At 46.0% G+C, this 23,554-nt stretch overlaps 1 protein-coding gene across 1 annotated transcript; it reads left to right on the top strand.

Annotated features, from left to right (window-relative positions):
- Positions 1-4,458: 4,458 nt before the first annotated feature.
- Positions 4,459-7,350, top strand: LOC311223326 (zinc finger and BTB domain-containing protein 26-like; the record flags this gene model as incomplete). The annotated part of the gene is made up of 3 exons (XM_084308118.1): positions 4,459-4,564; positions 5,890-6,459; positions 6,559-7,350. Exons 2-3 carry the CDS (start codon positions 5,941-5,943, stop codon positions 7,348-7,350), a joined length of 1,311 nt encoding a protein of 436 aa, XP_084164244.1. The 5' UTR covers positions 4,459-4,564; positions 5,890-5,940.
- Positions 7,351-23,554: the final 16,204 nt, after the last annotated feature.

The raw sequence follows: 23,554 nt of genomic DNA, 5'->3' as shown, positions 1-23,554 counted from the left end.
CTGTCCCCGTCTCCAGCCCCCCTCTCCGGTCCTCTGTCCCCGTCTCCAGCCTCCCTCACAGGGCCCCTGTCCCCGTCTCCAGCCCCCCTTACCGGGCCCCTGTCTCCATCTCCAGCCCCCCTCACCGGTCCTCTGTCCCCGTCTCCAGCCCCCCTCTCCGGGCCTCTGTCCCTGTCTCTAGCCCGCCTCTCCGGGCCTCTGTCTCTGTCCCCCTCTCCAGTGCCCCTGGTCCCGTGCCCTGTGCGCCCTTCTCCGGGCTCCCCTCTGGTCCTGTTCCCCGGCCCCCCGGCTCCAGTTTTCCGTGTCCTCGTCCCCAGTTTTTTCCGGGGTATCTGCGCTTCGCCCTGCCTGTCCCTGGACGGTCTTATGGGTCGTCTGGGAGCCTCCCCTTCGGGGGGGGGGGGGGGGGGGGGGTACTGTCATGATCTGAACTTTCTGGACAGTCCTCTGGCGCCCCCCGGGCGGTCTGTTTGCGGTGCTACGGGCCGTCACCCTTGCCACCCTTCATATATTGTCAAATCTGTTGTTGTCCTCATGTATTCTCATTCTGTCACAATGTTGAATCCCTACCTGGCTCAAGACCTGGCTGCCTATTATTAGTTATCACTAATGCATTGCCCATGTTCTTGTTCCCCGTGTTGTTATGTTTACATATGTTTAATCCCTGCCTGGCTCAAGACCTGGCTGCCTATTATTATGTGTCCCTATTATCCCTGTTATTGTTAGTGTCTAGTCTTGTTCCCTCTGTGTATTCATGTTCCTGTGTGTATCCATATTCATGTTCCTCTCTTCCCCAGCTGTTCCTGTTTAGCAATCACTGTTAGTATATATTCTGTGCTGTCCTGTTACTTCCCTGTCGGTTCGTAAACGTATCTTGTGTCGTCCGTTGTTGTCAGAACATTATTATTATCATTATACCATTGTGGTTGTGATTTCAAGCAGCACCCTTCCGTGCTCTTCACCTTTAAACCCTTTGTGATATTAAATCATTATCTGCCAGCATAGGCTGTGGTACTCGTCTTTGTTTTGTTGTTGTAGTTGTACTGTAAAGAGCGAAGTAAAGCCTCTTCTCAACTACACCCCGCTTGTGTCCTGCCTCTCTCTCATTCCTGTATTGCGCCTGGGTCCACACCACCAACAATGAGATTCTAACAGGAAGTAATAAGCGAGTTGAATAAGGGGAGTGTGAGTAATCAAGAAGTCCAGAGTCAGGCCACAGGAGGCGAAGCCTGTCTCACAGAGGGGGACTCAGTCAGGAGGAAGCAGCATTAGCTGCACTCCATGATAGTGAACGCAAAATGGACATTGTAGGAGGTAAAGGGTACCAGAAGATGGCGGTATTGCAACATTAAGACCACATCAAGCTAGAGAATGTGGCGGTAATGCACCAAGAAGGTTGTGCCATAAAATTATTTTTTTATTTTTATTTTTTTATTAAAAATGAAGGTTCGAACGTCCGTTCGAAAAACCCTGACGAAGTTTGAATCACTTTATTCAAATTGAGGATTTAGTTTGAGGATAAATATATTTTTTTAAAGAATTTATAAATATATATTTTTAAATTAAAATTTTTTATTTAAAAACTAAGGTTCGAACGTCCGTTCGAAGAACCCTGACGAAGTTTGAATCCCAGAAACAGGCTTCGGGGACAGCCAGAGTCGGCGCCAGAGCGAATTTAACGGGGGGGCATATGGTAATTTCGGGGGGGCATAAAATATAGGCTTCTCTCTCTCTCTCTTTCTCTCTCTTTCTCTCTCTCTCTCTCTCTCTTTCTCTCTCTCACGTCACAACAAACACACTGTACTGTATTGTACCCATTCTGCAATCTGTTAATAAAGTTTTCAATCAATCAATCAACTTGCGTCTTGCGCACACACACACAAATGAAACAGTATGAAATAAGCCAGAAGCTGGGCTTTACATTCATTAATAAGTGAAAGTAACTGTTAACGGTGCTCCTGGTTGAGAACACATTACTCACTGTCTGACTGCATATGCCTTGTTATGTCTGTGCCAGCCAGTACTGTACAGCGGGGCAGGTCCATGGATCCTCTTACAACCACTACGCAACTCTCTGACTCTAAACCCGATCTCCGATTGACCCCCACCGCCCACCCCCTCCCCTCGCATATAATAATCAATAACTACACGCAAGCTTATCATGCAACGAAATAAGATTGGAGAGGGGGGCGAGACTGTTTGCTGTTTTTTATAAACTGGGATCAACACTGCTCAAAACGGCATTATTTCCGTATTTGGCTGCCTGCTGCGCCTGCGCTGTGATCACAGCGCATGCGCATCATGCACCCAACGCTGGAAATAATGCAGTTTTGACCAGTTTATAAAAGATATTTAAAATGTTTATTAGCAACGCAGAGCTTTCTAACCCTCGTGTATCTCTGTCCAAGACCCTCGTGCAACTGTGAGTATCTTTGAAATTTCTCTGTGATACTTGTATAACGAACGGTTCGACCAGAACCAGTCCTTCATGGTAAATCTAGGTTGGTTTCCTATTGAGGAGCAAGTGACTGTGGATTCACTCGGTGCATCAGTCACGAAAGGGGCTACGTGCGATCAAACATACACTTCTTTTAAGACTTTTTTTTGTTTAATTTCGTTTAATAATAGGCCAAATAGCCTATTTATAAAGGAAAACATCTGACTTTTACTATAATAAAAATAATTAGATGTTTAATTATTTAAATTTTTTATAATAATTGCCTATGACGTTTTGGAGGGGCACAGTGCGTCATCTGGGGGGGCATGGCCCGCGAATGCCCCCCCATGGCGCCGACACTGGGGACAGCCTTACCAAACATTATTTATATTATTCAAATGGCACTCAAACATGTTCCGTTGTGATGTCACAGTATGATGTCATAATAGTACATTCTAGAACATTTGTGATGTCACAGTATGATCTCATAATAGACCATTCTAGAACATTTGTGATGTCACAGTATGATGTCATAATAGAACAATCTAGAACATTTGTGTATCTATTCAACAATACTCTCAGAAGTTCTCATTGTGCATCTTGAAACAGTACTGAACAGATAGACTAAACAACATACATTGAAGCCTGCATTTCTCAACCAAGGTGCCTTGCCTACCGTTTTGCTGTGGAGAGACAATACAGAGACAATACAGACCCTCTCCCGTTCGCCGGCGGTGCACAGGTATCACCCACACTTTCACAATTTCCCCGCACGGAATTGTCTAGTTCTAGAATATTGTAGAGTTGTGGACAATGTAGCGTCAATGCCATCCCTAGAGGCCACTCTGGGTCCTACGGTCAATTGTTGCTCGAAATGGTATCAATTTGCTTTTTATTCAAATAAATGAGAGCACTTCTTGTGTGATTCTTTAAATATAAAGCACCAGCTGATTGGAACAAACTGCCTAGTTCACTCAGATCTCTTACTTCTTACCGGTTATTCAAGATATCTTTGTTCACTCATCTACAGACTACTTGCACCTGTTATTGATTTACTGTGTTAGGGCTTACATGTCGTTTTCAGATCAAATTATAATTTTGTATGTGTTTTATAAGGGAACATATATATATTGGTGATCCTCTTGGGAGGAATCAGTGTGGATTGTGGGGGTGAGCTTGGGAGAGCGTCTGTCAGTGTATAAGTGCATTTGTTGTCCTGTTTTTTGTTTTGTTATGTATTGTATTGTATGTTTTGTATCCTATGTTAAGGACCCCCTCGAAAACGAGATAGCATATCTCAAGGGGTTTATCCTTCAAATAAATTTCAATTTCAATTCTTGATCACTGGTCTGCCATAAATACAGTTTGAGCTTATTACTAACTTATTGACAACTAAATTCAAATAAGACGATGGCACATTCATATATTTATTAATATTATTGCTTCCATATTTGAATCATTTGATACAATGATTTGAATCTAAATAGACTATTATGCAAGTTGCACTGTTTTCTTTCTTTGGCACAACATTAAGTAAAAACAGAAATAAAGTCTCCATTGTGAGTAGGACCTACTAGACCTTCCATCTGTCCCTTTAAATGTCGGCTCACTCTCATCCACACTTCTAGAGCACCGCCCTCCGCAGCTGCCATCTTTTCTAGATAGATTCTAGACCAAATAAACTCCATACTGTACGCTACTATGCTGCCTTACCGGGGAATACGGACTTTGCGAACGGGATTTTGCTGTTGCCGATTTAGGTGAACATATTTTTATATGAGTTAGTTGCATGTTATGAGATGGCCTGAGATATGTACTGTACTACAGTCTATTCGAGCAACCAAGACGGTTTCCATGGATGCAGAGTCGCAGACGATTGATTCTGACAATAAACGAAGGCAGAGAGAGTGCTTTTGTTTTAATTACAAAGTAAAAAAAAATGTGTTAACCTTGTAGTTGTAGCCTAATAATAACCTACGTAACAACGGCCATACGAAATGATAATAAGCCCCCTGACTCGTGGTGGCGGATGACGACAATGTGATAGTGGTGGTCAGATAAATTTGCCAATAAAAAAAAAAAAAAGAGGAAGCCTGTTTGAAAGCTGCTTGTCGAACAGTGTAAAAGGTAATCATATTTCATGTTTGTTAGAGTGGATATTCTCTTTTGGAACACAATCCTGCATTTATGTCTACAGGCATTTGTATTAGTTAGATTTGACTTATGTGTTCTAGACTGCCTAATGTAATGCCTAATGCCTAACACTTACCCCAGCCATCTCAAGAAACTAGAACGCTTACAAAAGAAAATACTATGAGTACTATCATGGTCCGGGTATAAAGCGCCCTCAAAACCTCTGTTCCATCGCTTTGGTCTCCTGAGGCTCGCTGAATTTAACATTCATCAAAAGTTCAAAACACAATCAATTATGTATCAAGTTGTCAACAACATGAATCACAGACTGTCTGAGCTTGTCCCAGTCTGCCAACCGCTGCACATCCACAAGAAATAAACATCTTATATTTGACAAGAGGAGAAGGCTCAATTGTGCTAGCCTAAGCATAGCATGCAGGGGTCCACAGATCTGGAACAAGCTTGACGAGAATCTGAAAATGACTAAAACCTTTAAAACATTTAAAAAATCACTGAAAGAGGAACTGCTTAAATCATATCTAATAAAAATTATGACTTAGGAATACAAACTGTCTATTATGTATCTATGTTATATGTCAGTTAGTAGGTAGGTGTGTAAACCTACCCACGTTGTATGTTTTGTTTTGTTCTTTTGTTTATTGTTTTGTTGTTTATATTTTGTTTATATCTGTGTTCAGGCTCCCTCCAAAAGCTTTAAATAGCTTCTTGGGAGACCTGGCACATGCACACAATTGCGACATTGTTATATCACATGAGGATACTTACATGTAATGTATCGTGTGTGTGTGTGAATAAATTCAAATTCAAAATTCAAATGTACAGTCTCCTCCCATCATGTATATACTCTCTGTCAGGATATCTGGGTAACAGTACTGTATATTTGCATATCGTATATGTCACAAATTTAACAGTACTATATACCTGTATGTCATAAATGTCATGATATCATGTATTTTGGGTATGTCATAAATTTCACTATGAATTGAAAATGGGGGACCCTGATGTAAACAAGACGAAAGTCTTTCTCTGGTCTGCATCCCCTTAACAATTGTGTGTATTGAGCCGTACTGTATTGTACCCATTCTGCAATCTGTTAAATAAAGTTGTCATTCATTCATTCATTCATTCATTCTACTACTATAGTTAATAATAATAATAATAACAATAACAATAACAATAATAATAATAATAATAATAAAGGAAGGTATTTTAGAAAATACTTTATTCATTAAATAAACATACATACCTTGATTACTATTCTGTGGAGATGATCCAGACTCTGTGTTTGTGCTGAACAGGTGTCAGGTGCCGTAGGTCAGGTGTCAGGCACCTTAACCCTCCCGCCCGCCATGGCCCAGAACCAGGTCATCCTCCAGTTCCGCTTCACCACGTTCGGAGACTGCATGATGGAGAAGATGAACTTCCTGCGCCGCCAGAGGCGCTTCTGCGACGTGGTCGTGCGCATCAACGAGCTGGAGGTGCCGGGCCACAAGGTGGTGTTCGCGGCCGGCTCGTCCTTCCTGCGGGACCAGTTCATCCTGCAGCAGGACGCGCGGGAGGTCCAGATCTCCCTGATACAGGAGGCGGAGGTGGGCCGCCAGCTGCTGCTGTCCTGCTACACGGGCCAGCTGGAGTTCCCCGAGCTGGAGCTGGTCCACTACCTGACCGTGGCCAGCTTCCTGCAGATGGGCCACATCGTGGAGCAGTGCACCCAGGCCCTCAACAAGTTCATCAAGCCTCAGCCACGGGAACTGCAGGACAGCAGGGGGAGGGACAGGAAAGAGGAGGCGTTGTCCTCCCCTCCCCAGAAGGAGCTAGAGTATCCTCAAACACAGACTAGTCACCAGGAGGACGGCACGGTGGAGCAGGTAGAGGACGAAGATGGCGACGATGATGCTGATGATGATGCTGATGATGATGATGTCGATGTCGTGATTATGCAACGCAGTACCCCTCCCCCGCCGCAGAGCCAACACGTGCAGAGGGACGTGCCGGAGAGCGACATCACCATAGTGAAGGTGGAGTCGGTGATGGACGCGGCAGAGAACTCCCTGGCCGGCCACATCCCCGCCAGCCCGGCACCCACCGCCGCCGCCCTCCACTCCCCCGAACCGCAGCATTCCCTCATCAACTCCACAGTGGACACCCACCCACCCGCCGAGATGGAGATGGCGTTGCCGTCCGTGCCGGGCCACCCGCTCGGCCTTCCGCCTCAGTCGTGGAAGCACGGCAACCAGGGTGGCGGGTACCAGAGGAACCACGACAAGCCCATCCAGTGGTACCACCAGTGCCCCAAGTGTCCCTGCATCTTCAAGCAGCTGGAGAACTACACCAACCACTTGAAGATGCACAAGCTGTTCATGTGCCTGCTGTGTGGCAAGACGCTCACGCAGAATAGCCACCTGCACAGGCACATGCGCATGCACGCTGGCATCAAGCCCTTCCAGTGTAAGATCTGCGGGAACACCTTCACGCAGAAGTGTTCCCTGCACCGGCACATGGGCATGCACGCCGGCATCAAGCCCTTCCAGTGTAAGATCTGCGGGAACACCTTCACGCAGAAGTGTTCCCTGCTGGACCACCTCAACCTGCACAGCGGGGACAAGCCCCATTGCTGTAACTACTGCGAGATGGTGTTCGCTCACAAGCGCGCCCTCCTCAAGCACCTCAAACAGATCCACGGTAAGAACAGCTTTGACAACGCAAACGAGCAGAGTTTGCAGGACGGGGGGCTTGACTTTGAGTACGGCCGCGTATAAGACTTTTTTTAAATGGATCACTGCCGTAGTCGGCCAAGCCATTATGACCATGGATGTTATTGTGGACCATATTTTGCTGAGTCATTTGTAGGCTAAGTAGTGGTAGCTGCAGCATAAATGCCTTCATTTCATACTTGAAAGTTCAGCACTGGCTTCCGGTTTAGCTACAATATGTAGCGCACGTGTTTGGTAACAGCTCCGCTCCCGTCACCGTTAATTTCGTTCAAAAACATTATTTTAACAAATACCAATGGGATTAAACCACATCGTATGTATTAATAGGAACTTCTACTAACTATATCAAAAGACATAAAGACTCAACATGGATGGTAAGGATAAGAAAAAGGTTGGAAAGAAACACGAAGCAGCAAATCCAACGGCGACGATTGAGACACGTTAAAAAAAAATAACAGGCGACGCGGCGGCAGATCCGTTGTTGACAATCCCCGATGGGGGGAATATAACGGAGAATACACCGGGACCATCGGCGACTGGCTCCGAGAGGGAGACAATAGATGACAACATAACGGGAACGACAGTAAAAAGTACCGTGAAGGACAAAGCAGAGGATTTTGAGAAGATAATAGCCAACAAATCCATCGGTCCCATCACTGCACCTACAATATCAACTGACACAGGCAGTGCAATTACACAACCCGACTTCAACTCTCTGACTAGCCTGATTAAGGAACAGATGGTAGCTTTCAAATTACACGTCGCACACATCGATGCTAAATTCGAAGAAGTTATGAAAGCGGTCGCTGTACAGTCCGTGCGAATCACGACAGTGGAGAATACGGTGACAGAAATTACACGGGTAGTCAAAGAGAACGAGAAGAACGTCAACGATGGATTGATAGAGTTAACGAAGGAGATAAAAAAGGTGGAAGAAGCATGTCGTAGGAAAATACAAGAAGTCAAAGATGAAGCGATGGAGAGGCTGCTCGAGACCCAACGTTACTACAGGCGAAATAATATCCGCATTGTGGGACTTGATGAATCAGTCAATTGCACAGACGACAAGTTTCCAACAGTGTTAACAGAGATTTTGGGTAACAACATTCTAACCACAGAGCCGATAGTGGACCAATGTTACAGAATCGGTACTCGAGAACAAAGAGGCAACGGTCCAAGAGTCATCATTGTTACTCTGTGCAAGTCGGCAATAAGAGATGACATCATCAGAGTTGCACGCAACCAAAGGGGGAAACTGAAATATGGTGAAAATTCAATATTTATCTACGAAGATCTATGCAAAGAGGCCATCGCTCAGCGTTTCCCCTACAAGGAGGTGATGCAGAAATTGTTCAAGTGTGGCCTCAGACCAAGGCTAATATACCCGGCACTATTATCGATCGTGGGAAAAGACGGCCGGAGGGAAGGATTACGCACGCCTAAAGACGCCGAGGAATACTTGAATCTACATGGAGCAGGTCCCCCAGGGCAGAACGCAACACTGTCTCGCACCAGATAAGCCTACTCATCTCTCTCTTTCTCTTTGTATTTCAGTATTAGAATGACTTTACCACGACTCAACAAAAGTAGCAGATGATATGCATGCCGGCAACACCAAGGCACAAGGTGTATAATATGGTTCGTAATGCATTATATTTACAGACTTCTGGTCTCCGTGGAGACAAGAATATATCATTGACACTGTGAACAATCTGGAATATTCTGGGCTCATCGCTCGACTGCTCTGGGACACTAAGGAATATCCCGAAAATACTAGTAGTCATGAACCCTGGGTAGGAAGATCATTCTGGAACATAACAGCAGTCTGTGCGTATATACTAGGGTATTCTACAACCTTCTAGAATATAATGCACCATTACAACGAAGGCCTGCAACTTTAACATTAACATCCGGTGTGTATAAGCATATGATCAATTGACTGAAGTTTAATCAGGCCTTAATAAGGCTTTAAAAAAAATCAGCCACACCTAAATGTATGAGCACAACAAGGTTATTCTAATAATTTAAATAATCACTCCACTGATTTAGCGATTGGCACAATGTAGCTCTAAAAGTCTCTGTTTTTCTCTTTTATCTATGTATTCAATTTTATTCTAGTGGTTTCTCCACGTTGAGTTTTATTTTAGCACTCACTCCCTTTTTTTATCTTACATTGTTCTTTTCTATTTTTCTGCATTTTAAGGTGTTAGTGTTTGTCTCCAATCTTTTCCTTTTTCTGATGTTTCCTACATAAGTTAGTAGAAGGTTCAAATGAATATATCAATGAAGGTATTCTTTTTTTCATTTTTTATAATATTTTACTACATTAAGGGAAGGCGCAAGACCAAAAGCGACATTCTATTGAATTAGAATGAAAATGTTAGATCCTATGGCAATTAGCATAGGAAGAGTAGGATTACAAAGCTCAGTTTGGGCAATCCGGTGGCCTAAGGGAGGGAGTCATACGCGGAGGATGTGTCTATGGAACACAGGCCTGTACGACTCTCTGGGAGAGGGGGAAAAAGGGGATTTTTATTTGTATATATATATGTTTTTAAGCTCGGCTCTCAACGGGACCTCAATAATTGGATGTATACATATTATTATGTATTAGTGCTTCGCACTCCAGAAGCATTACTAAAAACTACGCAACAACATGTATAGATTATGGCTAGTTTGAATATAATGATATGGAACACTGGTGGGATAAATAAACACAAACGCAAAAGCGTGCTCACACTGATGAAAAAAAGAACATGTGGATGTGGCTCTACTAAGCGAAACGCACATTTTAGAGAAAGACATAGATACGTTAGCGGACAACACATATCATAATATTAGTCACTCTTCTTTTGGTACGAGAACTCGAGGTGTAGCCATAGTCGTTAGACATAAGTTAAATATTGAATTAAAGGGAGTATGGTCGGATGCAGATGGTCGTATAACTATAGCTATGATTGTACACAATAACAGGAAAATATCGTTGGCAGCGGTATATGCCCCAAATTTGTACGAAGAGGGTTTCTTCTCTACACTAACCAATGCAATGTTAGACCTTCCCGATTACTCATTTATAATAGGTGCAGATTTTAATGCCATTTGGAATCCAAGGATGGACAAATCTTACCTCGCCTTTTCCAGCGAACAAAATAATTCATCTAAAGCATTAAAGGATTGGTCGAAGATTACAGGTGTAAATGACTTATGGCGATCACTTAATCCCACGACCCGAAAGTACTCTTGTCGATCTGCGAGACATAACACATTATCCAGAATAGATTATGTCTTTGCATCCCCGAGACTATTTGATAAATATGAAGTGGAAATGATACCCAATGCACTATCAGATCACTGTTATTTACTCCTAAAAGGAACATTTGGTATACTATCTTCCCGAGCCCCAAGATGGCGATTTAAATCGATGCTTAATAACAAGGAATTCATTACACAACTCAAAGAAGCTCTTATAGTATTCCTACGGGAGAATGCAAACTCGGTGCAAGACCCCAGAATAATATGGATGTCGGTAAAGGGAATGATCAAGGATTTCACTGATAGCTTTTCCTCCAAAATGCGCAAGAATCAATGCACAAAACTGTCTGAACTGGAAACGCTTTACTCAACGTTATTTAATTCTTTAAAATACAACAACTCAACTCGACTAGAAAATCAAGTTAACGTACTAAAAATAGAGATCAATGCCATATACAGACAACAATCGGAAATACAAATACGCAGCACAAGACAACAGCAGTACTCCCAAGGTTCTAAACCTAGTCACCTATTAGCCATGCGATTAAGAATTAATGCAAAATTTGCAGATATAACTACCATTAGAGCACAACAAGTACTTGAAACAGACCCTGAAAAAATAAACGATACATTCAAAGAATTCTACTCCGACTTATATAAATCAGAAACGACCTTCGATCAAAACAAAATGGACACATATCTTAATCAAATTATTCTCCCTAAACTTTCAGAGGATGACGCTAAACAGTTAGAAACACCGATCACACTAGAGGAACTCAAGAAGGCCATATCCGAAATGCAAAGTGGTAAGGCTCCTGGAAGAGACGGTATCCCACCAGAAATGTACCTTTCTTGTTGGGACATAATTGGACCCTTATTACTAAATATGATCTTATACTCAGTCAAGGAGGGGAACTTCCATAAAAACGACAATATTGCACTCATAACAGTCCTTCTCAAAAAAGACAGACCCCACCGAGTGCGGTAGTTACAGACCCTTAAGCCTCCTCGGAACCGATATCAAACTGTACTCTAAGGTATTAGCCATCAGATTACAAAAGCATATGACGTCTTTAGTTCATCCGGACCAAACTGGCTTCATAAGAGGCCGCCTGATCACTGATAACATAAGACGAATACTGCACGTACTAGATGCCGACAAGGATGACACCATACCTAAGGCGATGCTGTCCCTGGATGCTATGAAAGCCTTTGACAGGCTGGAATGGTCGTATCTATGGGCAGTATTAGAAAGGATGGGGTTAGGAAAAGGATTCATTGATATGATTAAAGTATTATACAAAGACCCATCGGCCATGATTACAACAGGTACAATCATCTCCAAAATCTTTCCGGTATCACGCTCAGCCAGACAGGGTTGCCCTCTTAGTCCCGGACTATTCGATCTATCATTAGAGCCTTTAGCACAATATATAAGACAATCCCAATCCATAGAACCAATCGTAATCAAGGGCACACAACATAAAATTTGTTTATATGCGGACGACGTAATATTGTTCATGCAAAACCCCAACACCACATTGCCTCATCTGCTCAAGTTGATTGAGAACTTTGGTGATTTATCGGGATTTAAGATAAATTGGCCGAAGTCGGCTTTCCTTCCACTTAACACCCCTGCAAAAAAAGATATAACCCTCCCAGGAGAGATACCTATGGTAAAACATTTTAGATGCTTGGGAGTGGAAATATTCCCCACCATAAGACAAACGGTGAAGCACAATTACACAAAAATCCAAAACAAAATCAAAGACGACCTTGATAGGTGGGCAAAACTTAAAAACTCAGTACAGGCACGGATATCAATAGTTAAGATGGATGTACTACCTAGAATCAACTTCTACCGTTACCCCCTCCAGAGGGTTACTGGAAAAGATTACACTCCTCCACATACAAATTTATTTGGAATAACAAACCACCACGTATAAAAAGATCCACCGCACAGAGAAATAAAGCAGACGGTGGCATGGCATTTCCAGATTTTTTCCACTATTTTAAGGCGTACACATTAAGACCATTGACAACATGGTTTGATCCCCAAGCATTAGTATCCTGGAGAAAATTAGAAGAAAACATAGTAGCCCCACATAGACTGAAGGACATAGCATACACTAAACTACCAATCAAGCACTGTGAACGGAAATTTGGCCCCATAATTACTCATGCGATCCGGATATGGCGTGAAACACAAAAAAAATATCCTAACCCACATAAATGGCACAATCATACTCCCTTATTCAATAACAATGCACTCTTAATTGAAAAACGACCTATAAGATTCCCTATATGGGAAGAGCAAGGCATACACTCATTAGGGGATGTTTTAACAAACAGGGTTTTTGTAGTTATGGAGAAATATGCAAAAAATGTAATCTCACCAAGTCCACTTGGCTTTTTTACATACAGTTACGGCTATGTTTGAAGTCTCACGGTGTTCCATTAGACATACCAATTGAACACCACAGATACCACAAATTCTTCTATGAAAGAGAGACATCGAGAGGTTTTGTTTCAGATTTTTATCATCAATTACTAACGTCCTCGTATGAAACCCTCCAACTAGACTCTGTCTGGAGGAGGGATATACCAGACCTGGAACGTGACTTTGATTGGCAAGGAGCCTGGGCAAATGTCCGACTTACATCAAGGAACCCGGACCATCAACAAATCAATCTTAACTATATTCACAGGACATACTTGACTCCTATAAGACTGAACAGAATGGGTCTTAAACAAGACTCCAAATGCTCCCAATCTACAAATGGGGTTGAAGGGACTTTTATGCACATGTATTGGGACTGCCCACCAGTTAAGACATTCTGGAAAGATGTGACCCAACAATTATCAAAACTCGTATCTTGGAATATACCTGTACACCCCTCTGTATTACTATTGAATGATGTTTTTGAGTTTGCAGTAAATCGCAGGCGGCACGGTGGTGTAGTGGTTAACACTGTCACCTCACAGCAAGAAGGTCCAGGGTTCGATTCCCGCTTGGGGACCAGGTTTCCATGATGCCAGGTACCCAGGTGGGGTATCTCCCAGGCCTTTCTGTGTGGAGTTTGCATGTTCTCCCCGTGCTCGCAAGGGTTTCCCCCCCGATAAGATAAACCCAATGGAAAAACATGCACAACAACAGATCGCTAACGCTGTGGCGTCCTTGACGAAGACGGACAGGAGCACTTGGATTGGTCCCCTGGCGCGGCTCACGTTGACGCCTGTCTGCTCCCGGCTGCCCTTGGGGGGGAAGGACGACGGGATGGGTTAATCGCAGAGACGAATCGCATCGGCGATTCTAAAGAGACAATGCATGCGTGTGTGTTCCGGTGTGTGTGCTAAAAAAACTAACCGCTGTGTGTACCACAAAAACATTGAGTGTTGTTGCATGCCGAATAAAGACCTCTGCAACAGGTCCTGCATTATTATCCACAGCTAAAGAGATTGGTTTTATCGGGTATCACAGTAGCTAAAAAGCTGATCGCATCACGCTGGTTTCAACCGGAAAAAATGTGCCGGAAAGTTTGGTCTCTTACATATCTCGATGTGATTTTTCAAGAAATATCTACAGCAAGAATTCTGGGTCTCAATGAATCCAAAATGTCAATGTGGTTAGAAGTGGTGGAGAGAATAAAAGCTAGCTTATAATGGTAGTGTCTGGTTAGGAGCGAGGGATAATGGAGGTACTATCCAAAGAGGGGTCCGGGAGGGGGGGGTTCGAGCTGGAGCATATGTGTGTAGGTTTTTAGATAACAGGTATTAGGGGTATATCCTGTATAAGACATTGGTATAAATGGTAATTTCGTTGGATATACACTGTATATTAATGCTTGTGTATCTTATCGTGTGTTGTCATGTTTGTTTATATGTGTGTTTAAAAAATAATAAAAAAAAAAAAAAAAAAAAAAAAAATCACCTTGAATGTATTTCCAGTGCTAGCCATACCACTTAAGAAGGACATTGTCCGAAACATGTCTGCTTTTTATTCAGGCTGCCATTAAAAAACATTGAACCTGTTAAAAAAAAAAAAAAAAAAAAAAAGCAAAATGGGTAGGAATAGTGGAAGAAATACAGGATATGGAAAGGATAACACACATGCTGAGGTTACAGGAAGAGAAATTTGGGGAAAGATGGGGAAAGTGGGAGGATTATAAAAGGAACGAGAACGACATCACAGAGGAAGAACCAAATGCAACACATGAGAAGCGAAGGGTAAAGGAGGAAAGATGTTCAAGCAGGGTCTATGAACCCATGTCACACACCTGTACTTTAGTTAATATTATCTATTTTGTTTTTGGGATATTACAAGTGCTGAATGCTTTTATACCTTATTATTTATGTCTGTTTAACGGTGTGTTATTAAATATTCAGGGATGATGTGGTTTGTGAATGGGTGAAACAAAAGGCAAAGTGAAAGTTAATAAACAAGAGAAAAAAAAAGAAAGGACGAAGGAGAAGGGAAGAAAGAAACTCAAGGAGGGTCTCTGGACCCAGATCACACATACAAACCTTAGTCAGCATTTATTGTCTTTGAGTAGGAATTACCTGTTTATGCCTGTTTAAGGGAGATACACAATCAGCCTTTGTATCAAATACCTAGAAAACAACAGTAGGGGAACCAGACAACTAACCATGTGATACCCATGTAAATATTTATGTGCACTGTTTTTTCTTTTTTTTATTGTGATACTAGTCTCCATTTTTTATTATTTATTTTTTGTAAGTGCTGTCTGTCTAAATAAATGTTAATAAAAAATTTAAGTTTAAAAAAAAAAAAAAAAAAAAAAGTTCAGCACTAAGATAAATGAACAAATATAGAAAATAAAGAGAGAATAAGAGTCGCTGTATTCGCTGGGGCATGTTGAATGGATGAATGAACCTCTTTTTGTATGTTCTGTCAAATGAAAAGTAATTAAACAAAAAAGTGTATGTGATATATGTACAGTCTACTGTAGGCCACTGTAGGAATTTAAATAATATAAATCAAATAGATTTTTTAAACTGAGAGAAACTTGAAAGATAATGTAATTAAAAGGTACTGCAAGCGTTTTTTTTAAAGTATAATTTTACTTTATAAGGCTACGGTATCATTGGACCAAAGTGACATTGTGTCTGTACTCTGTTCAGATTCAGATTCAGATTCAGATTACTTTATTCGCCATTTCATACATGTACAAAAAGGAATGTGTTTTGGCATTACAGTGCATACTTTTTTTTCACAATTAAGAACAATACAACAGTAAATAAATAATTTTAAGTAAAGTGCAAGACAGGACATAACAGTGAGACAACAATAAGACTGTGTAAGTGCGGTGGTTGGGGACATGGATACAGTGCAACACAAAGTTCAAGTCCAGAAGTCCAGCCCTAGCAGCTCGCCATAGAGGGGGGGGGGGAGCAGGGGGACACCTGACTCGTTTACCAGGCGAGCTGCTGAGGGGAAGAAACTCAGTCTGTGGCGGGACTTTAGTGTCTTGGGCAGCCGTAGCCGCCTGCCGTGGGGGAGCATGTTGAAGAGGTTGTGACCCGGGTGGGCGGGGTCTGCCATGATCTTCCTCGCCCTCCTCAAGGCCCTGGTGGAATGTAGGGACTCGAGGGAGGGAAGGGGGCAGCCGATCACCCTCTCCGCCGAGCGAATCACCCGCTGCAGCTTGGCCTTGTCTCTGACCGTGGCTGCAGGGAACCAGGTGATGATGGAGAGGGTGAGGATGGACTGGATGATGGCGGTGTAAAACTGGACTGTAACTGAGGGGTACAATTCCCTGACTGTATTGAATAAGTATGGTATCATTAAACCACTACTGAGTTATGTACATTACTACTGGCCATACAGTACACATGTATATGAGATGAACACCCACACAATAACACGGCTTAACAAGAAAAGTACTGTTTATAATATTTATTAGAAGAGCACCAAGATTATCTTACATTTATTAAGAATTAGAGTTGCGCTTGTAAGGCGAAGAATGTGCATGAATAGGTCAAGAGCGTAAGTCCATGAGCATATTACGAAGGGGATAATTAATACCACCTGTAGCATAAGAATTATATAAGGTACACTCGTAGGTCAGCTGGAGATACTAGGGGGGTTCCCTCCGGTTGTAAGCCAGCAGGGGAGAGGATTTGTCGGTAGCAAAAGTCTGGATCAACGAGGAATAAGGAGACTCCAGGTACAGGAGACGGTGCAATAATCCCTTGATCCGTAGACAAAGCAACAGCTATTCTCCGGTATGCACTGCCGCATGGATGAAAGCTAGCCAGCCTCAGAGTCCTAGAGGCGGGCTCGACGGTGCTCCTCACAGGGTAAATCCCACACGGTAGTGCGGGTAGACGATTCTCTGCTCCAGCAGCCACAGGACCAAAGCAATATAATCCAGCCGAAAAGGGCTCTGTAGTCGTCGGTGTAGGTTATCCAGTGTACATATCCACACGGTTCTCGTCTAGGGCTCCTCGGATGACGGCACAAGGTTAGGCCGCCCAGCCTGGATAAGCACACTAGCTCGGTACGATGAAACGTTGGTAATGCTGGTCACTGTAGAACGGTAGCCGCACGATACACTATACATAATAGACTATTACTTAATAATAGAATAGGTCGAACTCGACGATACAGCGTTAAACTCTGACACTTCAGCTATCAATTCGCACGCGGTCTCAAGGCTCTATTTCGGGGCAAAACGGGCCCACTTCACAGCACGTTGTATCGTGGTGAAGGCTTCAACTTGTTACGGTAACTAACTGCTGTATCCACCTGCGCCGTATTTATACGTAAGGTGAATAATCTAGTACCAGCCTTATTTCTGTCTCGTATTACTGCGCAAATCTGGGTGAGATGTCTTAGCGGTGACTTTGAACTAGACATTGGGGGTATGGCAGTGGCGCCTAGGGGTTCGCTGTCCAATAGGAGAACGAATATTATGGTCTGGCCTGTACTAGGTAAAGGGATATTCCGTGTATATGTACAAAGAATATACAAGGGATATAAGACGATATACAAATACTATACAATATATCTCAAGTAATAAATATATATATTCGGTTTAATCTGACCCTTTGTAACAGCCGCCTCCTAATTAGTCCGCACCTAATTAGATAAGCAGAGACAGATTAACCGCACTGTCCACTACTCAATGTCCGTTGTGAGGAGTAGGGCAATTCACAAAGTCAGGGGGTCATGGTCGTCATTAAGAGAGTCGGGGAGCCTTGGCAATTCTATCAGCCTTGCCACGGGTCTGGTGTATGTCCCCCCCTGGACGAGCACTTCTGCCGCTCTGACCTTTCCGTCGGCACCAGTGATCACTTTGCTTACGCGGCCGGCCGGCCACATAGCTCGGGGTAGTGACTGGTCGATAATCATGACGACTGTGCCCTCCGTCAAATTGTCTCTTTCTTTTACCCATTTCTGGCGGGTCTGTAGAGACGGTAGATAGTGGAGGAGGAAACTGTTCCAAAACTTGTCAGCCAATACTTGACTGTACCTCCACATTCTTCGGCCGTTCGCTTCTTCAGGTCTGTACACTGTCTGTGGGAGCGCGGGGTCCAGCCGCCCCATCAAGAGAGTGTTGGGGGTGACTGGGTCGACATCTGCTACATCACTTGAGACATAACCGAGGGGCTTTGAGTTCAATACTCCCTCGATCTCCGTGAGGACTGTCATGAGGACTTCTTCCGCCACGGTCTGGGCCCCAAGCACGGCGTACAGGGCTGTCTTTATTGAACGTACTTCTCGTTTCCAAGTTCCCCCGAAGTGAGGTGCATTCGGGGGGTTAAACTGGAAATCAATCTGAGAGGGAGCGAGGTGGGTCTTAAGTTCTGGGCCCATAGCTTGGAAGCTCTCTCTCAGCTCTCTTTCTCCGCCTTTGAAGTTTGTCCCGTGATCAGACAATAATATAGACGGTTTTCCTTTCCGCGCTGTGAATCTCCGGAAGGCCATAAGGAATGAGTCCGTACTCATGGTTGGAAGGAGTTCTATGTGTATCGCTCGGGTGGTCATGCATTTGAATACAATACCCCACCGCTTCTCCGTCCCTCTTCCTTTCTTCACATACAGTGGGCCGAAACAGTCCATACCGGTGGAGTGAAAGGGCTTGTCGCCGAGTCGGAGGCGACAGGGGGGTAGGTCAGCCATCCGGGGTATACTGGGCTGTGCTCGCCACTTGCAACAGTCTAGACAGGTCCGCTGGAAGCGTCGTACTGCTTCTCTTCCTTGCAGTATCCAATAGCGACGTCTGATCTCAGCGAAGACTCTCTGCCCCGGCGTGGTGCACGTCCTCGTCGTATTTCTTTATGATGAGCTCTGTGACCTTGTGTCGGCTGTTTAAGACTATCGGGAACTTGACGTCATCCGTTAAGTCTGGGGCCCTTCTCAGACGACCACCCACTCTGATGAGATTATGGGCGTCGCTCTCGGGGGCCAAGTGGAGCAGTCTGCTGTCTGACGGGACTGGCTTTGATCCCTGCAGACAGTCTAGCTCGTCGGGGAACGAGTCTCTTTGGGCTCGCTGTAGCAGAAGGAGTTCTGCTTCTTCGTAGTTAGCTGCATTAATGTCAGTAGTGGAGGGAACCTCAGGGTGGTGCCACAGGAATGTCTTTAGCTGCGCACTCTCAAGGGTAGGGCAGTCGTCTATGTTGGGATCTGTGGGGACTAGTGTGTGTGTCAACCCACAGAACATAGATTTCTTCATCTCTGCCTCCTCTTTACTAGCCTCCCGTGGGGTGGGTGTAGGCCACTCTTCTTCCGGGAGCTTGAGGAACTCGGGACCGTCACTATAGAGATTGTGACGTGTGAGGTCATCCAGGGACATTCCCCGTGTGATGACGTCTGCTGGGTTCTGTTTTGTGTCCACATACCTCCAGCATGCTGCTTCTGTTAAATCTTGGATCTCTGTGATTCTGACTCCCACGAAGACCTTGTATCTACACGAATCGGACTGGATCCATGTGAGTACGGTCATGGAGTCTGACCACAGGATTGTTCTTTGCACCGGGATGGTGAGTTCACGTTGGATTAACGTGGCGAGTTGCGCTCCTACTAGGGCTGCGCAAAGCTCTAGACGCGGGATAGATTGTTGCTTGCGGGGGGCTATTCTTGAGCGAGCCAGGATGAAGGCAGTATGTATTTCTCCTCCCTCCTCTCGGGCCCGCAAGTAGGCCACCGAACCGTAGGCTACTTCGGAGGCGTCGCTGAAGACGTGCAGGTCCATCTGACACGTCTCCGGCCTCACTGTGGGTGGGAAGTAGCTGCGGCGTATGTTGACACCTGGGAGCGAGCTGAGTTCTGTCTCCCACTCTCTCCATGTGGAAGCAAGGTGGTCGGGTATGGGGTCGTCCCAGCCCTGGTCCTTGTCCCATAGCGCTCGTACAATCATCTTTGCCCTGGTGGTGTAAGGTAGAATACATCCCAACGGGTCATATTGTCTGGCGAGTGTTCTGTATACACTCCGTCTTGTGGTCGGTAGTGAAATCGACCTTCCCTGCTCCTTGGTCAGGGGTGTGTGTCTATAATGGAGCGAGTCTGTTTTGAAGCGCCAGACTAGTCCTAATGTCATTTCTTGGGCTTCACCTGGGATGGTCGCCATCCAGGTCTCGCTGCTTGCTGCCTTGTCCTCTGGGGAGAGGCTGCGCAATACTTGAGGGTCGCTGCTGGCCCACTGCCGGAGATCAAAGCCGCCTTTGATCAGGGAGGCGCGGAGCTTGAGTAGGAGGGCCTCGGCTTCTTCTGGCGTCGAGACGCTTTGCAGACAGTTGTCCACGTAGAAACTATTTCCTACACTTTGTCGGACCTCTTCATCAGCTGCTGGGTCCTCTGCGACGTGTTTTTGCAGTGCGAACGTAGCACAGCATGGGCTGCATGTGGTTCCGAAGGGGAGGACTTCCCATTGATAGATGGATGGTTGCTCATCCCCGATCCTCTCTCTCCATAAGAACCGCAGCAGGGGCTTGTCCTCTTCCACTAGTCGCACCTGCAGGAACATCCCTTTGATGTCGCCGCTGATGGCCACCTTGTTCTGGCGGAAACGTAGCAACACGCCTAGTAGAGAGGGGCCGAGTGTTGGGCCGGGCAAGAGCTCTTTATTCAGATTTTGTGATCCGATCTGGTAGCTGCAGTTAAACACAATACGATCCTTGCCGTTGTGGTGGACCTTGTGGTGCGGCACGTACCATGATTCGGTCGTCTGATCGGCCTCTTTAATGTCAATTCTCTTTATGTGTCCCGCTGTGATTAGCTTGTCAATCTCAGCGCGGTACACAGTAGCTTGAGCGGGGTCTCTGGCTAGGCGCCGCTCTGTGTTCAATAGATACCGCTCCGTCGCTTCTTTTGGGGCGTGGAAGGTAGGCATACCCTCTCGCCTCAGGAGTGGAGTTGCGTATCTCATCACTCCGTTGACTTTGACTCTCTTTGTCCCCTGCTCGAGGAGGGCTATGGCGTAAATGTCTTCCTTGGAACGAATGTGTTTCTTTTCATTCTTAAAGGGCATTGTCTCTAGTGTCCATAGCCTCTCGACGTGCTGTAAGAGGGCGGTGTCTTCTTCTGTCACTCTGGAGTGGAGGCAGCGAGTGGCTGCTGTTCGGTTGGGAGACCTGGAGAGGGGGCCTTGTAGTGTCCATCCTAGGCGGGTCTCGACTGCTGCTGGACAGCCTCTGGGCCCAGTGTGGACCCGGTCCATCGGGACGATGACGTGTGCGTGGTCGGATCCTATGAGCAGGGTTGGGGTGGCGCCGTCTATGAGCGGTATAGGTAGTTGACGCAGGTGCACGTATTTGTCCATCAGCTTGGCGATGGGGTAGGTGTACCGTGACAGGCCTATGTCTTGGCTGGTGAAAGCGTTAGGGATCCTATACCGTCTCTCTGGCTGCCCGCTTGCTGCGATAGTGAAGGAGACGTTCTCACCCTTGATCGTCTTCAGGTCTCTTCTTATAGTCCGAATCGTCATCGTTTCTTCGCTCCCCCGCAGCCCCAGCTGGGCCGCAGCGGATGCGAGGAGGAGGGTCTTTTCTGACCCGTCGTCAAGGACGGCGTAGGTGTCCATGACCTTGTCCTCGTAGCTCAATGTTACGCGGACCACCTTCAAGAGCACCCGGGCGCCCCCGCTGCTGGCGGGGTCGATGTACATAACGCTTGCTTTGGTGCTGCTTGAGGGTGCAGGTTTTCTTCTGTTACTGTCATGAAAAACGTCCAAGTGGGCTCCGTCACACTGACTACACCTCTTCTTTAAGCGGCACTCGGCTGCCATGTGACTGCGCGCACAGCGGTAACAGCGGCGGTTGGACTTTATCCATTGACTCACCTCGTCGGCGGTCATCTTCTTGAACGTGTCACAGTGTGACAGCCAGTGTTCCTTTTCGCAGTACTGGCATACAATCTTCCACTTCTCTTTCGTCAAGGGGGTGCTGTGGTTCTTGTTACGCGGTACTGATTCGGCTTGGTGCATGACGGTCACCAGCCTGCGGTTATCGTTTGATCTCCTAGGTCCCTCTCTGGAGCTTGGTACACTCCGCACGAACGTATCCAGTCGTAGGCTGCTGACTTCTCTCGCCAGGAAGTCGGCCAGGTCTAGGAGGGATGGCTCGGGACCGTTGGGATCACGGTGGTCTCTTTGCCGCCTGAAGCGCTCTTGTCGGGCGGGCGGAAGCTTCTCTAATATTCTTTCAACATTAGAGTTTGCGTACAGTTCGTGCCTACCCTTTTCCTTTTGTGCCCCCAGCATCCCTACCAGGGATTGTACCTTGATAGAGAGGTCATCTAATGAGCGATTGTCTGTGGCTGGGGGTAGACGGTCAATATTCCTTATCTCTTGTATTACGTAGTCCCATATGCGTCCATAACGTTGGTCGAGGGCTACTAGAGCCGCGGTGTATGGGGTACTTGAGTTGGAATATGCCAGCGCTATATTATGCGCTCTGGGCACCTTCAGGTGCTTGAGTAGGATAGCATACTTGTACGTTTCATCGGGGACATCGGACATCATTGTCTCTAAGCACATTCGTAGCTCTGTGTACTGTGCTCTGTCCTCGTGTGTGAAGTCCGGGAACGTCAGTGTGCCAAGGTACGATGCCATGGATGGCTGGCACATCGGTGAGCGTTGGGGGAGAGGCCTCCTAGGCGAGTCTCCCCTTCCGTGTCGTTGTGGGCTGGTACCTGGTGGGTACCAAGGCCCGGGTACCCAGGTGCTGTTCCTCGGGGCTGGTCGTGCGTCAAGCTCACCCTTGAGTTGAGTCGGGGGTCTGTAACGCAGGGCCTCGGGGGTAAATTCTGGGCTGTACTGGACCTCCTGGTCCTGTGGAGTACGATGCTGCTGGTGGGCTTGACCTTCCTCCTCTTCCTCTTCTTCTTCCTCTGCTAGGTCTTCTAGATCCTGTAATCGTCTATTTAGTCTCTCGGCGGCGTAGGCCGGTTCTTCCCTGTTGCTGGGTCTCGCATGGACCGGTCGGGGAGGGGGTTCGGAGACGTGTATAGGCTCTTTCTGTTGGCCGGGCTCCGGGTCGCTTGATCGGGTAGGGGAGGGTGCCCTAGACCCTTGTCTTGACGAGGCCCTGGAGCTCCGTGCGGAGGGAGGGGGAGTCGCCCTGGCAATCAGTTGCTCCATTATCTGCGCTTGTAATCGGTCGCGCTCGGCTTCGCGCTTGATGTGAGCGAGGTCGCGCTCTGCTTCGCGCTGGGCTTGGGCTGCGTCGCGCTGTGCATTGGCGGCTTCGCGCTGTGCATCGGCGGCGGCGCGCTGGGCTTCGGCGCGGTCCCTTTCAATATTCTCTTCCGTCTGGAGGCGTCTGGTCTCCAGTCGTATGCGGTCGTCTTCACTCCTTTGCTGCGCCTGGAAGCGCTCTCGCTGGGTCGCAGAGTGTTCGCGTTCACTAAGGGCTTGCGCTTGGAGCTGCGCGTGGAAGCGTTCTCTTTGGTCTGCAGATTGTTCGCGCTCACTCAGTTGTTGAGCCTGCAGGCGGTCTCTTTCCATGGTAGAGTGTTCGCGCTCACTTTGGT

Source organism: Notolepis coatsorum, assembly GCF_963971535.1.
Source record: "Notolepis coatsorum genome assembly, chromosome: 2".
Taxonomy (NCBI): domain Eukaryota; kingdom Metazoa; phylum Chordata; class Actinopteri; order Aulopiformes; family Paralepididae; genus Notolepis; species Notolepis coatsorum.
This window is presented reverse-complemented; position numbering and strand designations above follow the sequence as displayed.